The sequence below is a fragment of the Brassica napus genome, chromosome A6 (genome assembly GCF_020379485.1).
Source record: "Brassica napus cultivar Da-Ae chromosome A6, Da-Ae, whole genome shotgun sequence".
Taxonomy (NCBI): Eukaryota; Viridiplantae; Streptophyta; class Magnoliopsida; order Brassicales; family Brassicaceae; genus Brassica; species Brassica napus.
In genome coordinates, this window is record NC_063439.1 from 24,274,268 (window position 1) to 24,296,970 (window position 22,703).

General features: G+C 32.0%; 6 protein-coding genes across 11 annotated transcripts; 4 read left to right on the forward strand and 2 right to left on the reverse strand.

Annotated features, from left to right (window-relative positions):
- The first annotated feature begins 1,681 nt into the window (after positions 1-1,681).
- Positions 1,682-4,100, forward strand: LOC106349138 (expansin-A5-like). The gene is made up of 3 exons (XM_013789055.3): positions 1,682-1,935; positions 2,557-2,848; positions 3,555-4,100. Exons 1-3 carry the CDS (start codon positions 1,770-1,772, stop codon positions 3,862-3,864), a joined length of 768 nt encoding a protein of 255 aa, XP_013644509.1. The 5' UTR covers positions 1,682-1,769; the 3' UTR covers positions 3,865-4,100.
- Positions 4,101-7,658: 3,558 nt separating this feature from the next.
- On the reverse strand, positions 7,659-9,458 carry LOC106349139 (lipoate-protein ligase LplJ). Of its 4 annotated transcripts, none has more exons than XM_013789056.3 (5): positions 9,119-9,416; positions 8,739-8,940; positions 8,420-8,658; positions 8,165-8,313; positions 7,659-8,082 (listed from the first exon to the last, which is right to left on the reverse strand). In XM_013789056.3, exons 2-5 carry the CDS (start codon positions 8,915-8,917, stop codon positions 7,861-7,863), a joined length of 789 nt encoding a protein of 262 aa, XP_013644510.1. In that variant the 5' UTR covers positions 8,918-8,940; positions 9,119-9,416; the 3' UTR covers positions 7,659-7,860. The 4 variants fall into 4 exon arrangements, with proteins under 4 accessions (XP_013644510.1, XP_022543544.1, XP_013644511.1 ...); XM_022687823.2 differs by having other exon boundaries at positions 8,169-8,313; positions 9,119-9,379; XM_013789057.3 differs by having other exon boundaries at positions 7,682-8,082; positions 8,739-8,951; positions 9,119-9,458.
- Positions 9,459-9,489: 31 nt separating this feature from the next.
- Positions 9,490-10,286, reverse strand: LOC106352341 (probable calcium-binding protein CML45). The gene has a single exon (XM_048735325.1). The coding sequence runs from the start codon at positions 10,187-10,189 to the stop codon at positions 9,623-9,625; it is 567 nt and encodes a 188-aa protein (XP_048591282.1). The 5' UTR covers positions 10,190-10,286; the 3' UTR covers positions 9,490-9,622.
- A 2,684-nt stretch (positions 10,287-12,970) lies between these two features.
- Positions 12,971-15,327, forward strand: LOC106349141 (defective in cullin neddylation protein AAR3-like). The gene is made up of 9 exons (XM_013789059.3): positions 12,971-13,229; positions 13,617-13,740; positions 13,843-13,894; positions 13,977-14,052; positions 14,148-14,230; positions 14,329-14,425; positions 14,514-14,559; positions 14,640-14,728; positions 14,818-15,327. Exons 1-9 carry the CDS (start codon positions 13,169-13,171, stop codon positions 15,084-15,086), a joined length of 897 nt encoding a protein of 298 aa, XP_013644513.2. The 5' UTR covers positions 12,971-13,168; the 3' UTR covers positions 15,087-15,327.
- A 1,458-nt stretch (positions 15,328-16,785) lies between these two features.
- LOC106352342 (amino acid transporter AVT1I) lies at positions 16,786-20,334 on the forward strand. Of its 3 annotated transcripts, none has more exons than XM_048735327.1 (5): positions 16,786-16,942; positions 17,416-17,515; positions 17,620-18,227; positions 18,324-18,863; positions 20,254-20,334. In XM_048735327.1, the coding sequence occupies exons 2-4, from the start codon at positions 17,425-17,427 to the stop codon at positions 18,840-18,842; spliced, it is 1,218 nt and encodes a 405-aa protein (XP_048591284.1). In that variant the 5' UTR covers positions 16,786-16,942; positions 17,416-17,424; the 3' UTR covers positions 18,843-18,863; positions 20,254-20,334. The 3 variants fall into 3 exon arrangements, with proteins under 3 accessions (XP_048591284.1, XP_048591285.1, XP_048591283.1); XM_048735328.1 differs by having other exon boundaries at positions 16,802-16,942; positions 17,423-17,515; XM_048735326.1 differs by lacking the exon at positions 16,786-16,942 and having other exon boundaries at positions 16,972-17,515.
- A 394-nt stretch (positions 20,335-20,728) lies between these two features.
- LOC106352343 (protein AIG2 C) lies at positions 20,729-21,891 on the forward strand. The gene is made up of 5 exons (XM_013791995.3): positions 20,729-20,966; positions 21,042-21,114; positions 21,183-21,275; positions 21,375-21,458; positions 21,539-21,891. Exons 1-5 carry the CDS (start codon positions 20,845-20,847, stop codon positions 21,656-21,658), a joined length of 492 nt encoding a protein of 163 aa, XP_013647449.1. The 5' UTR covers positions 20,729-20,844; the 3' UTR covers positions 21,659-21,891.
- The last annotated feature ends 812 nt before the right edge of the window (positions 21,892-22,703 follow it).

The following is a 22,703-nucleotide window of genomic DNA, read 5'->3' on the forward strand; positions in this document are numbered from 1 at the left end:
ACCACTCATAATTTTATTTTTTATTTTATGTTTTAGTTTTAAATATAAATATAAATACATCAATTATATCCTAAAATGTTAATTTTTTATATACAAGATAAAATGTTAGAACATCATACATTTGTATACCGAATGAGTATGTTTTATGACAATTTTTACAATAGAAATTGATATAGGTTTGTAATAATTGTACTTGTACCATTTTTACAATGGTACACCTAGAAATATATTCCAAGTTAGATATATGTGTTCCCTCCAGGTGTATGAAATCACTATTTATTAGAATTACTTATTTTTCTAAAATATTTTGTCGGTTATAGTACAGATCCACTGATCACATGCATGCATTGCCAAATTTCTCGTCTTAAGAATCGAAAGACTAATGTCACACGCCACTGAATCACAATGTCGCATACCGGTGTATTTTACAAATGGAGATACTTCACATGGAGTACTATTTAAATCAATAATGTTCTAACGACTAATTAAACCACCATGTTTATCCGCCTAACGGTAAGAATAAAATCAAAGTGAGAAAGTTGCTCTCTTTTCTCAACTGAAATCAGAGAGTTCTCATTAACAACTTTTTAATGATACAAACAATTATGTCAGTTATATTGAATACCATTAAAGAAAATTTTGTTTGTCAAAAGATGGATTCACCTGATACTTCTATACGTTTTGGTATAAATATCGTTTTAACAATTTTAGTGAATTACGAAATATTTTAAAATATATATTATATTTTTAAAAGCTAAATTGACTTTTGGACTTACACTTTATTTTGCAATTTAATAATTTTATAAAAGGCTATTAATTAGATATTTTCTATTCGAAACGCTTTATTATTATATGAAACAAAAGAAATAGTTTTGAGAATCGCCAATTTTGCAGTTTTTTATTAATATGTATAAATTTTTAAATGTTGGGTTCCTGTGTGCTTTCCTTTTTAAATTCTTATCTTCTGTTTTCTTCTCAAACCAGCTGTAACCATTTTTGTCCAATGAAGTATCTTCAGTTTCATAAAAAGTCCCAACCGTTCTTCATCACTTTTTCTACCAATCCAATGCATCTCCGGTTTTCAACAACAAATTTAGAAAAGTAGTAACACCCAGGCATACAACAAAAATTAATAAATGGAGATTGCAGTGAAGCGTGGACCAAAAAAAAATTGCACTTAAATTCTCAAAATTTATTACCTGGATAATATCATTTATAGAGCTCTATATTGTTTGTCTCAAACACTCAAACCCGCATATTTATGAATTTAACTGCTATTTAAATCGTGTCTCCGTATGATTACTTCCCCACCTTTAAAATCCACTTACTTCTATAGTTTATAAGAAAAAGGAAAATATCTATAATGTTGCAGTATCACAATCACATCTACTAATCTCGATACGCATTTATTTCGTACCTTGTGTGACCTTTACGATAGATTCCAATTCATTTTGACAAAATTTATTTTATTCACCTCTTAAATTAACATTCACATCACCTTTTATCGTTTACGTCATGTTCTATTACTATCCTTTTATGACCTTCCATGGACATTAAACACATAAAATGAAATAAAATTAATTACCGAGTGTATTGAAGACCAAGAAGCAGTTGCATGGACCCGGATTGATTCATTACCGCTAGAACTTTGTCCGAGTCCTTCTTTCTATTTATACCAAACTTTCTTCTTCCTCAATTTCATCACACCAAACCTTCTTACTTCTCCATATTGACAAAGATACCCATTTGCTTCTCTTAGCTTCTTCATCATGGCGGTTTTAGTAATATCTGCTCTCCTGCTGCATGTCCTAGCGTCTTCAACCTGTGTTCAAGGCTTCTACCGTCGTGGCGGCCACCATCCTGGGGGCCATGGAGGACCGTGGATCAACGCTCATGCTACTTTCTATGGCGGTGGTGATGCTTCCGGCACTATGGGTACCTTATTTATCTCCAATAAATTTTATTTCTCATTTTCACTTGCATCACTGTAATTTTTAACTGACAAAAGTGTAGTGTTAAACGTAGTCTTTTTTTTTTTGAAACACGTAGTGTTAAACGTAGTCATCTCACGGTTTCAGAGCTAGCCAGTTCGCTCGTAACATAGAAACATGCAAACAATTGCAACGGCAAATCATGAAAATATTGTTAAGAATACTATATTATACAAACAGAAGAAGAAGAAATCGACTCATTGACGTCATATGTTTTTAAAAACTAATTGTCTGAAACGCCATTTTTAGCATTTTCTTCATGTATGTATGTTATATTTATCCTCATTAAACTAATTTTCCTAACCGAAGATTTGCACTTTTCATATACTACAAAACACAAACGCAAACGCCGGAAGCAAATAAAAGAAAACCTTATATATATTTGGCGACTTGACGTTTGCGTTTACAATTAATAAAATTGTTTTATCTCAAACGTAAAGATTGTGATTTTTTTTTTTTGAAAAAACAATGGACACTAGATATAAACGCAAAGACAAACAGAAAAGAAAAACCAAGTCTAGTTTTTGTTGTGGACTATAAACATTTGCCTAATGAACAAAATTAGGTGGAGCATGCGGGTACGGGAATCTGTACAGCCAAGGTTACGGAACAGAGACGGCTGCGTTGAGCACCGCGTTATTTGATAACGGACTTAGCTGTGGTGCCTGTTTCGAGCTGAAGTGTGTCAACGATCCTCAGTGGTGCATACAAGGCCGGTCCATCGTGGTCACTGCCACTAACTTTTGTCCTCCTGGTGGCGCTTGCGATCCTCCCAACCACCATTTCGATCTTTCTCAGCCCATCTATGAGCATATCGCTCTCTACAAGTCCGGTATCATTCCGGTTATGTACAGAAGGTACTAATTTATTAACCCGGTTTATGGACCCTCCCATTAAATGTCTAGAAGTTGCATAGTACCATAATACTGAACTATTATAAGCGTACTTTGTGAAATATTACTCGTATAATTGTAATTTTATTAATATATCACTAGGAAATTTTACTATCGCTCTCGGGTCAAAAGATAATTATACTCTAAAAATATCAAATATTAAGTAAGAAAACAAGATTAAAGTTGGACTTATTTAGAAATAGATGCATGAACTAACAAAGTAACAAATATCTCTCGTCTGAATTTTGGAAAAAAAAAGAAATTTATTTTCAAATTAGTTTAAAAATAGAAATTTCTTATATTTGAACAAAAGTCTTTTTGTTTTCTTGTTTCTATAGACCGACGAATATGAAAAGTAAGAGGAGCCATGGAACCCACAATTGAACAAGATTGTAAATATGTTGAAAACACAAAAGACACGTAGCTGCGTGATTCATCTTATACTATTATACTATACTACTTAATGGAATTTAAACCTATTAATATGCATTTACTACTTTGGACCAGTTGATAAATGTCGTATAAATTGGTTATTAAATAATTAATAGACCAAAACTGTATATCGGTATCAGTTTAAATCAACACCAAACTTGTGGTACCTTTTCGGGAGAGCTATTTGAACTTTCATAATAGCATTATAACGCAATAATTGTTTTGGATGAATATATAGGGTTCGGTGCAATAGAAGAGGCGGGATAAGGTTTACGATCAACGGTCACTCGTACTTTAACTTGGTGCTGGTCACAAACGTGGGTGGAGCCGGGGACGTACACTCTGTGTCAATGAGAGGGTCAAGGTCAAAATGGCAGTTAATGTCAAGAAATTGGGGGCAAAATTGGCAGAGCAACTCTTATCTCAATGGTCAAAGTCTGTCGTTTGTTGTCACCACAAGTGATCGCCGAAGTGTCGTGTCGTACAATGTTGCTCCTCCCAGTTGGTCCTTTGGCCAGACCTACACCGGAGGGCAGTTTCGGTACTAACTAGTTCTATAATAATTAAGTGATATATATTGCCAGACCGGTTTAGTTTGCTTCGGTTATTGTAATTGCTTCTTCCTTTTTTGTTGTTGTAATTTCCGGTTTTTCCAAGTTGGGGACCTCTTTTTTGGGTAACCAATTGAAATCTGGACTGGTAGATGTGTGTGAACGAGTGAAAAGAAAGAGATAATCCTCGTTTTATAATAAGAAAAATAAAAGTGATATTGTTATTAAAAAAATGTATGTGATATTAAAGTTTTTATTGCCTTCTAGTTTTAAAACGTTGGAAGACACTTAGAAAATGCTAGTTGTTCTTTAGTATCAAAAAGTACTATAACGAAAATTCTAGGATTGAGTATATAAAAAATGGTTCAAGATGTATTATAAATATTTCTTTATGATCAATTTTTTATTTCTTTATTTTTGAAACATTTTATGATCCATTTACGGTTCCCACTTCCCAACATGCTTAATCAAAATAGGTTTTATAATACTTTCATATTTATATCCATGTTGTCTCTGCAATTTTCCGGATTAGTTGCAGTTAAGCGTCAAACACAAAGCTAAACTACAACGTTTGATGGATTTAAGCTTGGCTTGATTTTAGTGGGACTTGTTAAAATCTTGAAAGATATGATTCCTTCTTCTTGAATGTGCATGTGTTTGCCACTATGAAACTACTACTTTTTTGGTTATTCCTTGAATAATGAGTAGAACATGCATATGCATACACACGTATGTTATACATGATTTACTTCATAAAAATGGATATGCATATGTTTGCTCTTATATACCTATATTTATACTCATACAAGGAAATGGTATACTTTAACTTTAGATACTGGTAAAGGGTGGGACGGGGGAGACGAATATAAAGTGACATATATTCAAATGGTTTTTTTTTTTTTAATATGATGTCAGTCAACTGAAACAGTTCTTAACAGAGCAACCACTAAAAATGTGGACTTTATTCTAATTTGCCCTAGTTACTACAAGCTTTCTTCTATTTTGTCCCATCTTAATAAATTATTTATTTTTATTTTCTTTTAATTACAGAAACATGGCTAAATACTATAATAGCCTTAATGAATTATGTAAATTACAATCCAACCTAAGCTAACCCTCTTACCTATCCCGAAGGTTTTCCTTTCCCCCCTTACTCTGTCGACAAAGACCTCTCTCTCTCTCTCTCTCTCTCTCTCTCTAAAACGCGGGGAAGATGCCCAACTTTCCGGCGAGTTCAGCTCATGTCCATGGCAATTTCTGTCCATCTGATATTTAGGTGTATTAAAACAAAAAATGTTTTGTTTTTCGCGATTTTGAAATTCCAAATCAATGAGTATCGATTAATCTATAGTTTTGATGTACAAACAACAAGTAAAACCCATAAAAACTTAAGATTCTTTGAAGAAAATCCATGGCGGCCGCAGAAGAAATTTGCAAAATCGCCAAAGCCCTAATAGGAAAACGAAGAGATAATTACTAAACTGCCACTCATTAAAAAGAAAAAAAAAAAAAAGAAACCCGTGGTCGAACACGGGGTTGGCTGGTTAAGAAACAAGCACGGCACCACCAGACCACATGTCACTCCATTGTATATTTCCATACACTAGATTTTGTATGTATTCTGTTTAAAATAAAATACGCAAAACAAACAATCAAAGAACACTACCACCAGACCACGTGATATCCAGCTTTAATTTACATAACTACAGTAGATATACATTTATTTATTTTTTGCAAATATATACATTTATTTTGAAAGTAAAATAAAACCCCAAAATTGATCTTCGATTAATCCCCAAAAATTCAGTTTTTCACTAAGCTTTAGACCCACCCGAATATGCGTATAACTCCTAGCAAATTTTCAAACAAATCAAAAGCTAATCGATTTTTATCATTTGCTAGGATTCGAATGAAATACTAGCAATAAAAATTTCTTTTGTTGGTCGTATAGATCATATACAAATCTCTTTTTCAAGAATTTGTATTTAACATCTGCTTAGAATTTTTTAATATTAAATTATACATTTAAAACATATATATATATATATCATACACTGGTATTATATGTACAACTAAATAAAGTAAAATTAAAAATAAAATACTGACTGCAAGAAAAACTTTGAACTACTAGTTTTACTAGGTATTACTAAGATAAATAAAAAAAGCTTCATACATATTTAGATCGTCTATAACATATTTAACCCATGTTATTAATATATAATTAAAATTTCACTCATTTTAAATGTGTGCATGCCAAATATTTTAAAAACACTATTATTATATTTACACTTAGTAGTACCCAAGGTAGTAGTAATACTATCTTATTCATAGTAATACTTTTGCAAATTTCAACATTTATTAGTAATACTACGTAAAAAATAAAGAAATTTTAGTAAAACCAATGCATTTAGACAGTTTTAGATCATATATAACACTTGCATAGAAAAAAAAATCAGAAAATATGCAATTTGTATAATTCACCTTATTATGGCATCACCATCTAGACACTAAGTAAGGAAGATAAGGAAGGTTTTTTGTGGAAATGATAAGTTTTCTAACAACTTAAGAAATTTTAAAGATTTCACGACTAATTTGATTTAAACAGATATATGGACATATAACTTCAAAATATATAAGTTATATCTGCCAAAAATATATAATAAGCCAAAAATATAAAGTTCTTAGAAATATGCATAAACATAGTAGTACAAGGTAATCCAAGGTAATTCAAGGTAGTCTGAGTACTACTAGTAGTCCACAATACATAAAATTTTAGTTGGAGGTTTTTCATTCGATTTCAAAATAGTTGGAGGTTTAAATTACTAATAACCCATAAATATAATATTAAGTCTTCAATTTTATATATCCTTCTGTTTAATGAAAAATGTAGATTAAAAATAATTTAAATGCATTCATGTTTTTAACAACTACATCTATTTAAGCAAAAGCTTTTAAGACAAATAAATTTATTTATAGAATCAAAGCATATTGATTAATTAAGGAAAATAATTTATATAAATATTTTATTAAATTTATTTTTAAAATTAACTGTTGATTAAAACATTATTGAAATGCATGGTATATTAAATTTGTATTTTTGAAATATTTTTATATATCCAAAATTATGTAAATATTTTATTATATATTTTTAATATTAATTTTTTATTAAAATATTATTGAAATACACATTTTATTGTTTTTTTTATTTTTTAATATTACTGAAATAACTTTGATAAATATTTTTGCAATTAATTGTTTATTGAAATATGAACTATCTTATTTTAAATTTGAAAAGGTTTATACAAAATATATTAAAATTTTAGTTTAGAAAAATATTTTACAGAAATATTTTATTAAGTTTATTTTGAAATTGTTGATTAAAATATATTATTAAAAATAATATTTTTCTTATTTTATTATTTATAAAAATATATTTTTTAGGTAAACAGAAAACTGAATTGAAAAAAAAAAATTCCTATATTTTTAGCTATATTGATCATTAATATTCTTAAATAAGGAAATTTGCTAAAAAAATTGGAAAAAAAATCTGGTTAGTACAAAAAAATAAAATGGGACCACGTAAACAAAAATAATATAAAAGAAAAGGAAAAGAAAAGATCTCGGCGGGTCCCACTGTATTTGAAAACAAAAAGAAAAAGAAAACAATATATATTATGAGGAAAGAAAGGGTAGGAAGGGAAAGGGAAAAAATGTAGGGTAGTGAGAAAAAGAGTGGGGTAGTTAGAATAGATTTTTTCCAACTAGGGTGTATTAGAATACTTTCCTAAAAATGTATGCGTGGGGGTTTATTGAATTTCTGAACCAAAATTTGAAAACAAGTTGTAAAATAAAACACTCAGCACATATGTTTCTTACGGATTCTGAGTTAGACCACGAATTGAATTCTAAGAATAGTCCACAACGAGGCAAATAATCAAGGACCTCAGCAAACTATAGCAGTTTTGCATTCCATAACTAGCATGAGCAGTACGCTCATGCACTCTGAGCCGTGCCTGACATTGCTTCTCGGAGTTCCTCCACTGTAAGGAGCCTCGTGCTCTTCACATGTTCTCCTTTTGCGTAGGAATCTATATCCTCAAGGTTCACTTCCTTCATTGCAAACTGGTTTCCCACAGCCTTTACTGTCTTCTCAACAAAATCTGATCTCTCAATGTAATCCTTCATCCTACACACGAACTCTGTGTGATCTCTTTCCTGCAATGTACCAAAACAATTGCAACTGATCAAGTAATCACTTTGAAGACATTTAAAATAGAGATGAAAATAAGGATCATACCAACCGGTACTGTGGCACTTTGGAAGGCAGCTTAAGGTAAGCCATGTTTCTAACATTGTAGTCCCAAAGAAATGACGTATGGTGTATCCATCTATTCCTGATTATTGACTGAGCATTCCCACCAAATTTTCGGTCGCCAAAAACATAATCTGAAAAAAAATCCAAATACAAGAAAGACGAAACATTAAACCTTTTGATTGTGAATGAAGAAGAAGGAAGAGTAAAAAGAACATATAAAAAGAGTTTCTCACAGACCGTTCTCACGTAGTTGGAAACCATCAACACCCTCAAACACTTCACCATACAATGAGCCACTCCATGCCATGACAGAACGAGGATAAGGCTGGACACTTGGAACATCATCCTTGTTGCAAATCAAACTCACAAAGAGAGTACTCTTGTCCACAATCACCGTCCCACCTCCAGTGAATCTTTTGATCACCGGTATTCGATCTTTTACAACAGGTCCAACCTCAAGAAGCTGAGAAGGCTTCCTGTAAACAGAGACCATGCTCAAAGTCAACATTCTCGGCAATGATTTAATTACAAAGGTAGAGAGGCAACGTCTTTTTACCCAGACAATCCCATGACAATGGTAGGGACATTGGTTCCATCGTTAACAATACACCAATTATCAGAGGATGCTCTAAGAAGCCTCTCTTCTAAATGAAGTTGTTCCAAAATCGGTGTTCCTTTAAGTCTAACGAGATTCATCAGCGGAAGTCTCATATCCTTGGCTCTACTTATACTCATCTTAAACCCTTTTGGAGCTTTACCTGAGAAGCTTCTAGTAAAGATAAGTTCCTCAAAAACCCAGAACACAAAAGCATGGAGAAGGTCGAAAAACAGACAAAGCTAGAAACTTTGATTGGTTTTTGTTTCTAATATCGACAAAAGGCATATGATTCCGATCATGAGGCATCAAATCTCAATTCCGACAAGAAGGAATCTTACCTTAAATCGAGAAACTCCGACGAGGGTCGTTGCTCGGCGATCTCGGAGTGAAAAGCTCGAAGACTCTATAGGTCGTTAGATGCCCATGTAATATGCTTTCAGGCCCACGCACCTCGAAGCAACGCGCTTTGTCAAAGCTTATGCAACTTCTATTGTACACCTAAAGACAGCTTTTTGATGGTACCCATTGTCCGATTTGCCCCGGCGGTAAGTCGGAATCGGTTCCTACCTTAATCACCGAGCGTTGACCAGAGAAGGAATAGATTTAAGCTATGCGCGCAAGGTGTTCGATTAAATACCGCAAAGGGATTATCTATGTTGTGTAGTGTGTTTAAGTTGAAAGTTACGAAATTACTAAAAAGTCCTCGAGATATCATGAAAGTCTGATTAGTATTGACAACAACTATGTTTAAGCATTTAAACATACACAATCTCATCCCAAGTAGAAGAATTAAGAACAAAATTAATACGTTTGGTGAAAAGAATAATAACAATCATATGATTTTAGCAGAAGCTACTCTCCATGAACTTAACAAACCCATTGAAATCGATTCTTCCGTCTTTGTTTCCATCTAACGATCTGATCATAACCGAGCAGTTCTCTAGGTAAGATCCTTCTTTGAAACCCAAGATTGTCAAAACTCTCCGCAACTCTTTAGCGTCGATGAAGCCGTCTCTGTTTTCATCGAACACGTCAAAAGCTTGCTTCACTTCCTCCAAGCTCGCTTCTTTCTCTTCGAACAAACTCGACATCTCCTTGGAACTGTACCGTTCTTGAAGATCATCGCTTTCTTGGTCGGGAGATAGACCTAAGCTTCTCATAACCATCTCTGCGTCTTCTCTAGAGAGATAATCATATTGGTCTTCTTCTTCTTGCTCTTCTGTGTTTGTGATCACAGTCTGGTCTTGGTTCCTCACACGTTGATGGTGTTGAAGTAGAGGCAAGAATCCGGACAAAAAGATGCGAGCAGAAGAAACCCATCTCCCTAAACTGATGTGGAACAAGTTGAACAGAGCAAAGAAAAATAGGGAAGATGATTGTTTGCACTCAGACAATAAACTCTTCTCCATGGTTGTGTGTTTTGATATGAATGAATACAATGAACTACAAAGAACTAAGTAATGCGTCCTAGAGGAAATATTGAAGATAAGAATTTGTGTGTTTTAGATGAAGTATATATATAGATATGATAGTGTCTTTTTAAAAAGGCAACAGAGAGGAAGGTGGTGGTGGTGCAGGTAGAGACAAGACAAAGTCCGTGTTTGATAAGATAATGGAAATAAGGAAGTTTCTTTCTATTTCCTGGAACATTGTTGGAATGGTTAGGAGTTGTTTGGTCTTATTTGGAGAAAGTAGACGGCTTGACTTGATTTTTCATTTATTTAATAATTTGTGTGTGTATATTTTTCTTCTTTTCATTAACAAAGAAGAAGGAAAACATGCAGATACATGGACTGAAAATCTTTGGAAGAATTCAAACTTTATTATACTATGCATGTTTTCATCGGTCTGTTATATATATATATATATATATATATATATATATATATATATATATATATCTGTTAAATTTCGAGACTTTGTGTACAGTTAGAATTCAACTATCCTTTCTATAACATCAAAACTCGAGAGACCAAGACTTTGAATTTACACAAGACGTTCTTTTTAACTAGTGCTATATATTTCCATCCTGATTTGACTCGGCATATGAATGCAATTAACTTCTTAAGCACGATCATGTAAAAATAAATAAACACACAAAAAGGTATATTGTTTACTATCTAATTAATCTTTCCAATGTGAATGTCTCATTAACAATTTAGGATTTATGGTTAAGAAAACTCAAGTGAAACAAAACTCTTTTGAGAATGTTAAACTCTACTATCAATACTATTAAAACAGAAGCAATTTTTATCTACTTACAAATAGTATAGGTTAGACCATTATATTTAATTATATTTCATATTATTTCTATTCATATCTAATTTAATTATTAAATATACATCATACCTAAAATTAAGGAACTAACTAACTAATCTGTTATCTTTTAAACTAATGAATTTAATTTATATTAATTCGAAATTTAAATAACTATTCAATTATATTTTAGTTATTAATGTAATAAATACTTATATATATATATATATATCTATTCATTTGTATATATACAACTATATATTAATCCAAATGCAAAAAAAAAACAAATTGTTCAAAACCCTCACCAAATACATAAAAATATAATTTTATAGTTAAGAGTATTAAATATATATATGTTAAAATAAATATTAATAGTAATTATACGATGAAACATGTTACTGTTGATAGGTTTATGAATGTATTTTTTACGGGTTACTGAAAGAGACATGTAACATATATATCAAATATAAACTTATTGAAAAAAATATTAACAAAAATATATCATAAAACATTACATTAACATGAATCGATGCCAGAGAGTAAGGGTTAATATTTTAATTATTTAAAAATATAATTATATATATATATATATAAATTATAAAAATTAAGAACTAAATATAATAAAAATATATATCAAAATAAAATAATAAATATTTACATTTCTAATGCGAATAATGAAATTAGCTTTTAAATTTAAAATAAGCCATAGACAAAAAAATCAAAAAGTATCTAATAACATGTGAATAACAAAAGTAAACTAACTAAATAAATAAACAATTTTTTTTTGCAAACGTAAATTATTAATTTTTAATAGACGTATACACATTATTGATACTCAAATCTATTTCATTTTTAGTATGCATCCTCTCAAATATTGATCTATTAACAAGATGAAATTTTAGTTGGACTAAAATTGTATTTAAATTGGAATATCACTTTCATAATATATTCACTATTCATCTGAACATTCATGAATATATATTATAATACTCTAAATATAATAATAAATCAAACCGAAATATATATTGGGTCATCTACCAGCTCAACCGATAACCAGATCTCGGGTTTTAGCGGTTGTTACGGGTTTTAAAGAATTTTTAAATAACAGTTTTTTTTTAAAACTAAAATGAATTACATATGAGCCACCAAATTTACCAATTTTACTGCGGATCGGGTCGGGTTTCAAAACACTGAATATAATGTTCCATTTGTAATATCTAAGTGTAGATACAACTAAAATACAAATTTATATCAAATAAACTTGGAATGTTTCGAAAATGATCCCGCGCTTTGATAGCGCGGGTCAAAATCTAGTCCTCATTCATGGTCTACTTCCACGCTTTAGTGTATGTCCAAGTGAATCATGCTGTCTAGGGAGAGAACTAAATAGCTGCATACATAGTCTGATCTTCTTCTATGAATATTCACATTAAGGCCAGCCATAACTGAAACCAACTTGACAAAATACATAAAGATTTTCATCCATCATAAAGCAATAAAAATATAACGTTTAAAATGAAAGTTTGTGTCCTTATAGGTAAGCGATTTGCGGATTGGTAGAAGCCTCTTGATAGCGTTTATTGCTTGTTGTGTCTGTCCCTGCTTAGATTAGGTTGAGTTGCTGTCTAGTTTTTATTTTATTTTTTTCTGTTTCTTGTTCTCATTGTATTTCTGTCAAAAATCTTAAAACTGGTAATAATATCTTTACATTTTTACCAAAAAAAAAAAAAAAAAAAAAAAAAAAAAGTTTGTGTCCTTATTCTTCATATAATTTTTTTCATTGACATTAATACAATTGAAATGGTCATAAAGAGGATTGGGATAAAGAAGCCCATACAACGAGTTTATCACTTATTAATGGGCCTGAGTTTGGATCTGACTGAAGCCCATAGAAGGATCTTTTAAAGAGTTTCAAAAAAAAAAAACAATTTTCCATTTCTTTGTATTTTGTAAAATTTAAGTATATGCTGCTTTTGGGATTGTGCCTTCGTCTCTTCGATTTTTCTGGTTGTGTGTGGTTTCCCCCATCGACTCTTCTGGGCTTCCCTCGATTTCGTTTCGTAACCGATCCTTTCGAGTTTCGATCGCCATCTCCCGACAGAGAAAGCTTCGAGCTCGAGAGAGAATAATCCATGGGCTCCTCGCCGGTTCAGGGTCGGCTCGATATATTCGAGATATATCGCAGATTTTGTGGTAAAGTCCCTTCCTTTATCTCCCTCCTTCTTCGATCTGTTCATGTTTGTCCTTCAATTTGAAATTATTTAAATCTTACACATATAGTATTGTTCTCTGTTCTGTCTTTGAATCCTAAGTTGCTCTGTTTCCATTCCTCTGACATTGCTATGGATAAAAGTTGATTCTTTTGAGCTCAATGGTTTTTGGGGTTTCGGTTTATGGAAAAGCTGATAACATTATATGAATAAAGTTTCCTGCTTTGCTTATTGAAGTTGAGAATGGTGTAAAGTCTATAGCTTTGCTTATTGAAGTTGAGAATGGTGTAAAGTTTCTACCTTTGCTTGTATTTATGTGTAAAGTTTCTAGCTTTGACTCTTTCCGTTGGGCTTTGATATTCTATTGCAGACATTCGATCAAGTCAAGTCTTATGTAAGATTAATAAAAGCAACGAGGAAACACAAAGAACTAATTATTCTAAAGAAGCGTTAACTCACCTCATGAGTCTAGTCGAGAACAAGTTTCAGGCAAGGTGATTGCTTTGCTTATCTTCATGGCTATCATATGCTGCAATACTTACTTTGTCTTCTCCTGATCCGTTCGCTTATTTCTCCCTTTGCATATCCCATGATAGAAACTCCATTTTTGATGAATTGTTCAAGTTGATGTCACGTCTGGACTTAATGGCAAGTGTTTTCATCTCTTACACCATTGGTTGACCAGCTGCACTGTGATCTATCTAACCCTTTTGATCTGTCTTCTTTGTAGGTGGACTTCTCTGAGTTTACCCGCTTCTATGATTTTGTTTTCTTTATGTGCCGCGAGAATGGACAGAAGAGTATAAGTAAGAGCTTCTTCTCCTTTTCAACCCAATCGTTTTGGTTATACCCTCAATGTCAGCGAATACTGATAAGTACCTCTTGATTGAATATTGTGCAGCTGTAGCAAAAGCTATTACCGCGTGGAAACTTGTTTTGGCTGGGAGGTTTAGATTACTTAACCGCTGGTGTGACTTCACTGAGGTACCCATCTCTTTCTTGTTTTTTTTTTATTAGTGTAAACGTTAGTTTCTTGTGTTTTTTTCTATCTAATGAGACGAAGGTGATGTTTTAACTTGTAGAAAAATCAACGGCACAATATTTCAGAAGATACCTGGCAGCAAGTCTTGGCGTTTAGTCGTTGTGTTCATGAGAATCTTGAAGGATATGACTCCGAAGGTACAAATTCTTTAGACTTCTTACCAAGACAAGTGTATTTGTTTGTGTTTTCGTTCAACTTATTGTTTTTTTTTTTGGTTACACTCAGGTGCTTGGCCTGTCCTCATCGATGAGTTTGTTGAGCATATGTACAGGTTTGGAATCAACACTCAACACATTATACACACTGCACAGTAAAAAACGAAAGCCTAATCTTTTTGCACTTGATTCACAGTATTCTAGGACCGAGTAAGAACACTAGCTTGTCCTGTAACTGTGGTGACACAGAATCTGAATCATGCCTCTATGAAGATCCTCTTTCAGGTATGTTTGGTTTCTATAATCTGAGAGTTTTTGTAATTTCCTGACATGAGTCTTATTGTCTTCTTCCTCTTCTGCTCAACGTTGTTTAGATAAGCATCATAAAGATGATAGTCGCTACCACACGGGTTTAAGAAGTGTTCCAGGCTTAAAGAGAAAAACATCCCAAGCCTACGATGAAGAAGATGATGATGATGATGATGAAGAAGTATCTGAAAGTCGATACTCTTATTCGTCTCCATACTTGAAACGATTCAGATCCGAGGACAGTCCAAGATGTTCATCCAACTCGCATTGTATGATTGAGCGAAGTCTCTCACAAGGGTTTGCGAGTCTTTTATCAACTGGGGATAAGCCGTGAAACACAAGAAACCATCCTACATAAGCAATAGATGATTATATACAAAACAAAAAAGAGGTCTCAAGTTAACGGTGAGTTCTTATTTTGTTGTGAGCTATATCATATTTGTTCCCCAATCGATTTATATACTGAGTTTCCATTTTACATTTTCGAGTTTTAGAGCAAAAAAGACTATTATGCTCCCTGTGTTATTTAATGTTGAATTTTCTTGAGAAAATTTAATGATAAGTATTACTAGCTACTACAGACCATGATTAGCAAAGAAAGAGTTAGCATAACACTAAGCCCAAATTAATTAAAATTCCGAAATGAGGATTAAACGTATAATGTATCATACTACCTCTAGTTCACTAAGAGCTTGATTGGTTTTCCCGCTACCACCCGCAAACGCAGCTTTTGCGATTGGTAGCGGTTGACAGCGTTTCGAAACAATCATACAAACTGCTACAAATCGATTCAAACCGCTCTGAACTTCTTAAAATCAAAAGCTGGTTCCAGCTAGCGTTTGCGGTTGCGGGCGGTTGCGGGAGGATAATTTTTTTTCTTTTTTTAAAAAAAACCATATAAATACAAAAATAAAAATAAAAATAAAATTTTTAAAATGGAATTATAAAAATACTAAAATATATCTATTATATTTTAATTAATATTATAAAATTTTAAAATAAAAATATTTTCTATAATTTAAAAAATTTAAAACTATAACTTTGAAAATATAATTTACATATTTATTATAATATTATGATTTTTGATATTTTTATAATAGTATAAAATGTAAATATTGTTAATTTATTATTTAACCGCTGCTGTATTTGGTAGTTAACCAGTCATAAGTATCCCGCAAACGCACCAATTTCTAACCGCAGAACCAGTCGTACAAATCTCTTAAAACCGCTAGAAATCGTAACCACCCGCATCCGCAAACGCCCGCAGCCGCAACCGCAACCGCTGCGTTTGAACCAGTCAGACCCTAATTGTCTTTTCCATTTGTTAGTCTCTTGTCAAGTGCATTCATCACGCTATGAACATCAAATTAGTTAATATAAATATGTTTCTTTTTTATCAAAATATATAAATATGTTAAGTATGTGAAATAACACCACATATTTGATTTAATGCAGCTAACCAAATGAATCTAATCGTATAAATCACGTTAAAAGTGGTCAAATCTTAATATTAATTCGTGCTTCAATTTATGAATTAACGGCTTTGTTCAACCCTTATAATTAATTAGGGAATAAATGAAAGAATTAAATTGCCTAAGAATCATACACGTTGAGAAGAGAAAAAGGGAAGTTACGGCCACATGAAGACTTTTTTTACTGCACTTTTCTTCCCTGAAGAACATAACATCAAAAGGAACTTTTCTTTTAGTTTAATAAAAGACAAAACGTAATTGGGTTAAAGATTATTTTAATTTTTTGACAACAATGAAAATAAAAACCACCCTAGATATTTAGATAATGTGGGTAAATTTATCAACTCGAATAAATATCATAAAGTGATATGACTCATCCGGAGGAAAAAATGTTGAAAAAGTCTAGGCTTGTATTAAAGATATACTTCATAGGTTAGCGGTTTAAACGTCTAGAATTTAGAATGTATTTTAGATTTGAGAAAAATACTAAAATCTAATTAGTTGGCATTGAATGCCTATCTTGTAAGGCTATAAACCTAAACACCTAACCAAGTTTCCTCTACCTTCACATGTGTAAGACTCCACTCATTACTCTTCCGTGATCTCAACGCTTAGATATGAATACTTGATTTCGTGTCATTGTTCAGGCTCGGAGATTTGTTTTAGAGATTAAGCCCCTTAGATTCAGAGAAAGTCTAATTTCCCATTTATTTTCCAGGTACGTTTTAGGGTTTTTGAATGGTTTATGTGATCTCTCATTGTTTTATGTACGGGTCTCTATTATATACTTTGTTATAGATGACAATCTTCCTTGAAATTTTGGGATTATGATCACATAATATGATCATATGGATAGCCGCAACAACTATTTTCTTTGAATATTTGGTAACAACAAATTATTTCTGAAGTAATTGATTTTGTTTTATTCTATTGCATTCACAGTCAGACATCACAATGCCTTTCGCTTTAGGTGATCACACCCATATTGATTAATATAATTGTTTTCTTGAAAATCGTCAATTATTTTCACGAAAAAGATATTATCACTATTTCTAAAAGAAGTTCAAATTGTACAAGTTGAAGACAAAGTTAACATATATATATATATATATATACTACACTGCATCATCGGTACTTTGTTGCATAAGTTTGCAAAAATAAAATCTTATTCTCTACCTTTCTATGAGGAAGTTATTAGCAATGGAAGAAGATAACCACGAAAAACAACTTGACGATGGCGGATCTTCCTCTCTCTTTAAGACTTGCTTCAACGCACTCAATGCCCTTTCAGGTTAGTTTCTTTAGCTTGGTTCCATGCATTTACATACTTACTCATATTTGTATTGATAACATAGTAATTAGTATTGCTAATGATTAAAGTTTGAATTGTATTAGGAATTGGAATACTATCAGTACCATATTCTCTAGCTCGTGGAGGATGGTTGAGTCTTTCACTTCTGCTACTATTAGCCGCAACCGCCTTCTACACATCCTTACTCATTACAAAATGTATGAACGCTGATCGCACCATCAAAACGTATCCTGACATTGGAGAACGCGCGTTTGGTAGACCAGGAAGAATCATTGTGTCAGTCTTCATGCACCTAGAACTCTACCTAGTCACCACAGGTTTCTTGATCCTTGAAGGTGACAATCTTCACAATCTTTTCCCGGGGTTTAACATCAAACTGATGGGGTTGAGATTGAACGGGAAACAATCGTTCATGGCGTCAGTGGCCCTCGTCATCATGCCAACTCTATGGTGGGACAGTTTAAGCGTCTTGTCTTATGTTTCCATGAGTGGAGTTTTAGCTACGGCAGTGACTCTTGGATCAATATCTTGGGTCGGAGCATTTGATGGAATAGGGTTTCATCAAAGTGGAAAGCTGATCAACTGGAGTGGGATCCCTACCGCTTTGAGTTTGTATGCTTTTTGTTATGGTGCGCATCCCGTGTTGCCCACTTTGTATTCTTCTATGAAAAGCAAACATCAATTCAACAATGTAAGTCATTACATAAATCTTACGTTCTTTATCTTTTCTTTGGTATATTCTAAAAGTGAATACTAATAATGTTAATATGAACCTTTTTTTGGGCAGGTCCTACTTATATCTTTTATACTGTGCACCATAGGTTACACATCAATGGCGGTTTTGGGCTACTTAATGTATGGATCTAACACTTTATCACAAATAACATTGAATCTTCCGATTCATAAGACGAGTTCAAAGGTGGCGATATACACAACCCTTGTAAACCCCATAGCCAAATATGCATTGATGATCACACCAACGGTGAACACAATAAAAGATTGGTTTCCTAAGAAGTACGCCAAGAAATCATACTTGCATCTCTCGATAAGTACATTGTTCATAGCAAGTAGTGTGGTCATCGCTGAGACACTTCCTTTCTTCGGCTATATGATGTCTCTGGTTGGTGCATTACTGAGTGTAACGGTTTCCATTCTTCTCCCTTGCCTATGTTACTTGAAGATCTCTGGAAATTTCAAGAAACTTGGGTTCGAGACTGTAATGTTGTTTGGTATGGTGGTGATGAGTGTTCCCATTGGTGTTTTAGGAACTTACATTGCAATTCGAGAAATGGTTGGTAGTGTCTGAAAGTTTATATTTATTATAAGGGTTTTTAGTAATTAAACCCCTCAACTAAAGATGAATCGTAAAAAAAACCCTCAACTAAAAATCCTGTGAAATAAACCCTCAACTTTAGTTCCGTTAACATATATTACCCTCCGTCTAAAAAACCGTTACGGAGGGTGACATATGTTAACGGTTTATAAGTTGAGGGTTTATAATGTTGAAAACTTAGTTGAGGGTTTTTTTTACGATTCAAAAATAGTTGAGGGGTTTTATCACTAAAAGTCATTAAAGGGTTTTTAAGTTATTTATTATCCATTTATACATTGTTTTAGATTGATTTGTAAGCCTTTAAAACTAATTTATATTTTTAATATATTAATCTATTATAAAATTAATTTATACATCTTAAATTAATAATTTTCAACACGATTTACAACTTATTATAACTTCAAAATATTAAATTATTTGATATTTGGCAATAGTGATATAAAAAAATTGTGTGTTTATATCGTCATTTTCAAATATCAAATAATTGAAAGTTTCTAAGTTATATTAAGTCTTAAGTAGTGTTGAGGATAATTCATCCATGAAGTCAATCTTTCTATTTGGAGTATGACATACTTTTTCTTATTTTCATTATTTTCATCATGAGGCTTATACTTTCCTATTTTCCTATATTGTTCTTGATTTATTGTATTACTTTATGTTTCAAATATATTATTGATCAAGAAAATAAAAATATAATGTAGTTATTCAGAAATCAATGAGAATAAAAATAATCATGCATTATTTTGGAGGGGGAGAAATATGAATCGGATGACAGAAATCATGAAAATAGGAAAAAGTGCGTCATACTCTAAATAGAAAGATTGACTTCATGGATGAATTATCTCGACACTACTTAAGACTTAATATAACTTAGAAACTATAAATTATTTCATATTTGACAATGACGATATAAACACACAAATTTTTTTATATCACTATTGCCAAATATCAAATAATTTAATATTTCAAAGTTATAATAAGTTGTAAGTAGTTTTAAAAATTATTAATTTAAGATGTATAAATTAATATACAAATATATTAATGTATTAAAATTTATAAATTAGTTTTAAAGGCTTATAAATCTTAAAACAATGTATAAATGATAATAAATAATTTAATAATATTTAATGACTTTTAGTGATAAAACCCCTCAACTAAAGATGAATCGTAAAAAAAACCCTCAACTAAAAATCCAGTGAAATAAACCCTCAACTTATAAACCGTTAACATTTGTTACCCTCCGTCACGGTTTTTTAGACGGAGGGTAACATATGTTAATGGAACTAAAGTTAAGGGTTTATTTCACAGGATTTTTAGTTGAGGGTTTTTTTTACGATTCATCTTTAGTTGAGGGGTTTAATTACTAAAAACCCTTATTATAAAGCAAATAAAGATATTATAACAATTTATATGTTTATGTTTCTACATCTTGTTTTATAATGACATACTTTACTTTGTATGTGTATTAATATGTCTATGCATCATACACTAATGATGTCGGTTAAATACAATAAGACATTAACCAGAAAGAAGATTCTCTGCAGGGAGATACCAAAGCATTTAGTGTAATTGTAATTTTATTAAAATACCAAAAATGATATCATTTCACGAAACTTGGTGTTTTTGTGAATGGTGTTAACCAAAATTGAGGTCTATTCATCACATAAAAGATATAATTTAAATGTAACAAAATGATTACTTATGAATTACAAATAATTAAATTTTAAAAATTAAATGATATGTAATATTGTTTTTAATGTAAAATTTTATGTTATGGTTAGAGAAAAGAATAATGTATGACATCAGAAAACACTAAATTTAGTGAAGTTCAACCCTAAATTTGGTGTTACTGTTGGAGATGCTGTTTAAAGTTGAGTAGTGGACAATAGACGACAGAACTAATGATTAAAGGGTGATCATCGACTACATACATTATTGTCAATTTCGTCTAATCAAATCAAAACAGAGGAAGAAGATGAGTTGCTCTGATGCTCCGTCTCATAACTTATTCGTTTACGGCAGCATTCTTGAACCAGCCGTCGCCGCCGTGATCCTTGACCGCCCCGCTGATACCGTTCCCGCCCTTCTCCACGGCTAGTACGTTCACTTTCTTCCTCTCCGACTAGTTCTTTTCTGATACGTGATTAAACTCTGATATGCTTTGTTTTGTAGTCACAAGTATAAACTCAAAGGACGTCCGTATCCATGTATTGTCCCCTTTGAGTCTGGAAAAGTCAACGGCAAGGTTTGATTCTATCTCAGTGTTCTGTTTTGATATGTATTTTGTATTTGAATATTTTTGTGTTGGTGAAGGTAATAACGGGAGTATCCGATGCTGAGCTAAACAAATTCGATGTGACTGAAGGTAGTGAGTATGAGAGAGTGACAGTTGAAGTTGTAAGGATGGTAAGTGTTTGGGACAAGATCTTTGTCTCTGTTCACAAATCTAATGCAAATTTTGGTGTGTTAATTTGTTCTGAGATTTGGAAGGATGTGATGATACAGGACAATTCGGAGAAGATGAAAGTGGAAACTTATGTTTGGGTTAACAAAGATGATCCTAGTATGTATGGAGAATGGGATTATGAGGTTAGTTTTTTCTTTTTTTTTCCCAAAAATATTTTTTGGCAGATACTTAATTAATTTTGGGATTGTACGTGTGTGTATAGGAATGGAGAGTGATTCATGCGGATAAATTCGTGGAGGCGTTTAGGGAAGTGTTGGAATGGAACAAGAATCCAAATGGGAAGACAAGAGAGGATATCGTGAAATCACTGTCTGATGATTGACGATTCTTGCACAAAGACATAAGGTGTTGTTTCTTGGCTGCTAATCTTTGGCAGAAGAAGAGTATGTAAGGAGTGTCTTTTTTCTAATATATAATATGTTTGTGTTTTGTGTGTTGCTACTTGCTAAAACTTAAAACTGGTCTTCTATTTGAATTTGTTTGTGTTACTATGGAATCTTGTCTGCCAAATTATGATTTATGGGATCTTGAGCTGAGGTTCAAGAGTTCTACTTATGAAGTCAAATGATATGTAGTATTGTAGTTAAGAGTTTATTGCTAGGACCTAGGATTGTGTGCATCAGTTTCTTCTTATGCAAATGATAGTGCTTGATTTTGAAGATCATCGAACTACATTAAACCTCTATGGCTCTATCCATGCAATCTCAAACTACATATTAAAAGCAGAGGGTGAGGAGTAAAATGAGATGAAATAAAGTTGTGTAGTCTCTTCTGTTTTATAAAGAGTCATTTCATAACAGTTGTGTAGATATGTTAAGAAATTTATTTAAAATCATTTATTAAAATATCTAATAGATTTTGTTTCTAATCAATACACTAAATTTTTGAATTTTGTTTAAATTTTACACTGAAAATATGAACCATACTCTTTATTAAACGAAAAAAACTTTAAAACTTTTTTTTTGGGTAAATTTAAAACTACAATTTTTGTATGAAGATTGTTTCTTAGAGATTTTGAACATTTGATAGTCAGTATCAAATACACCACCAAACTCGGCAAGTACATACATTCGTACCAGAATATTCTACGATCATACACCAAGGGTTTATTTATTTATTTTGCATGAGTGTAGAAGAAGAAAAAACTGAGGGCCGACGTTTGTAGTAATATAAGGTGTGGCGGCAATGACAACCATCATATAATCATATCTAGTCAAATTTTGCTTCGCTACTTCAAAGATCAAAATGCTATTTTAATCGTTCAAAACAGAATAATACCATATTAAAATTTGAGTCTCCTCAATATATTACTCCAAAATAATCAAGTTGAAGAGAAGTATGCACTTGTTTATGATAAAACAAAAACT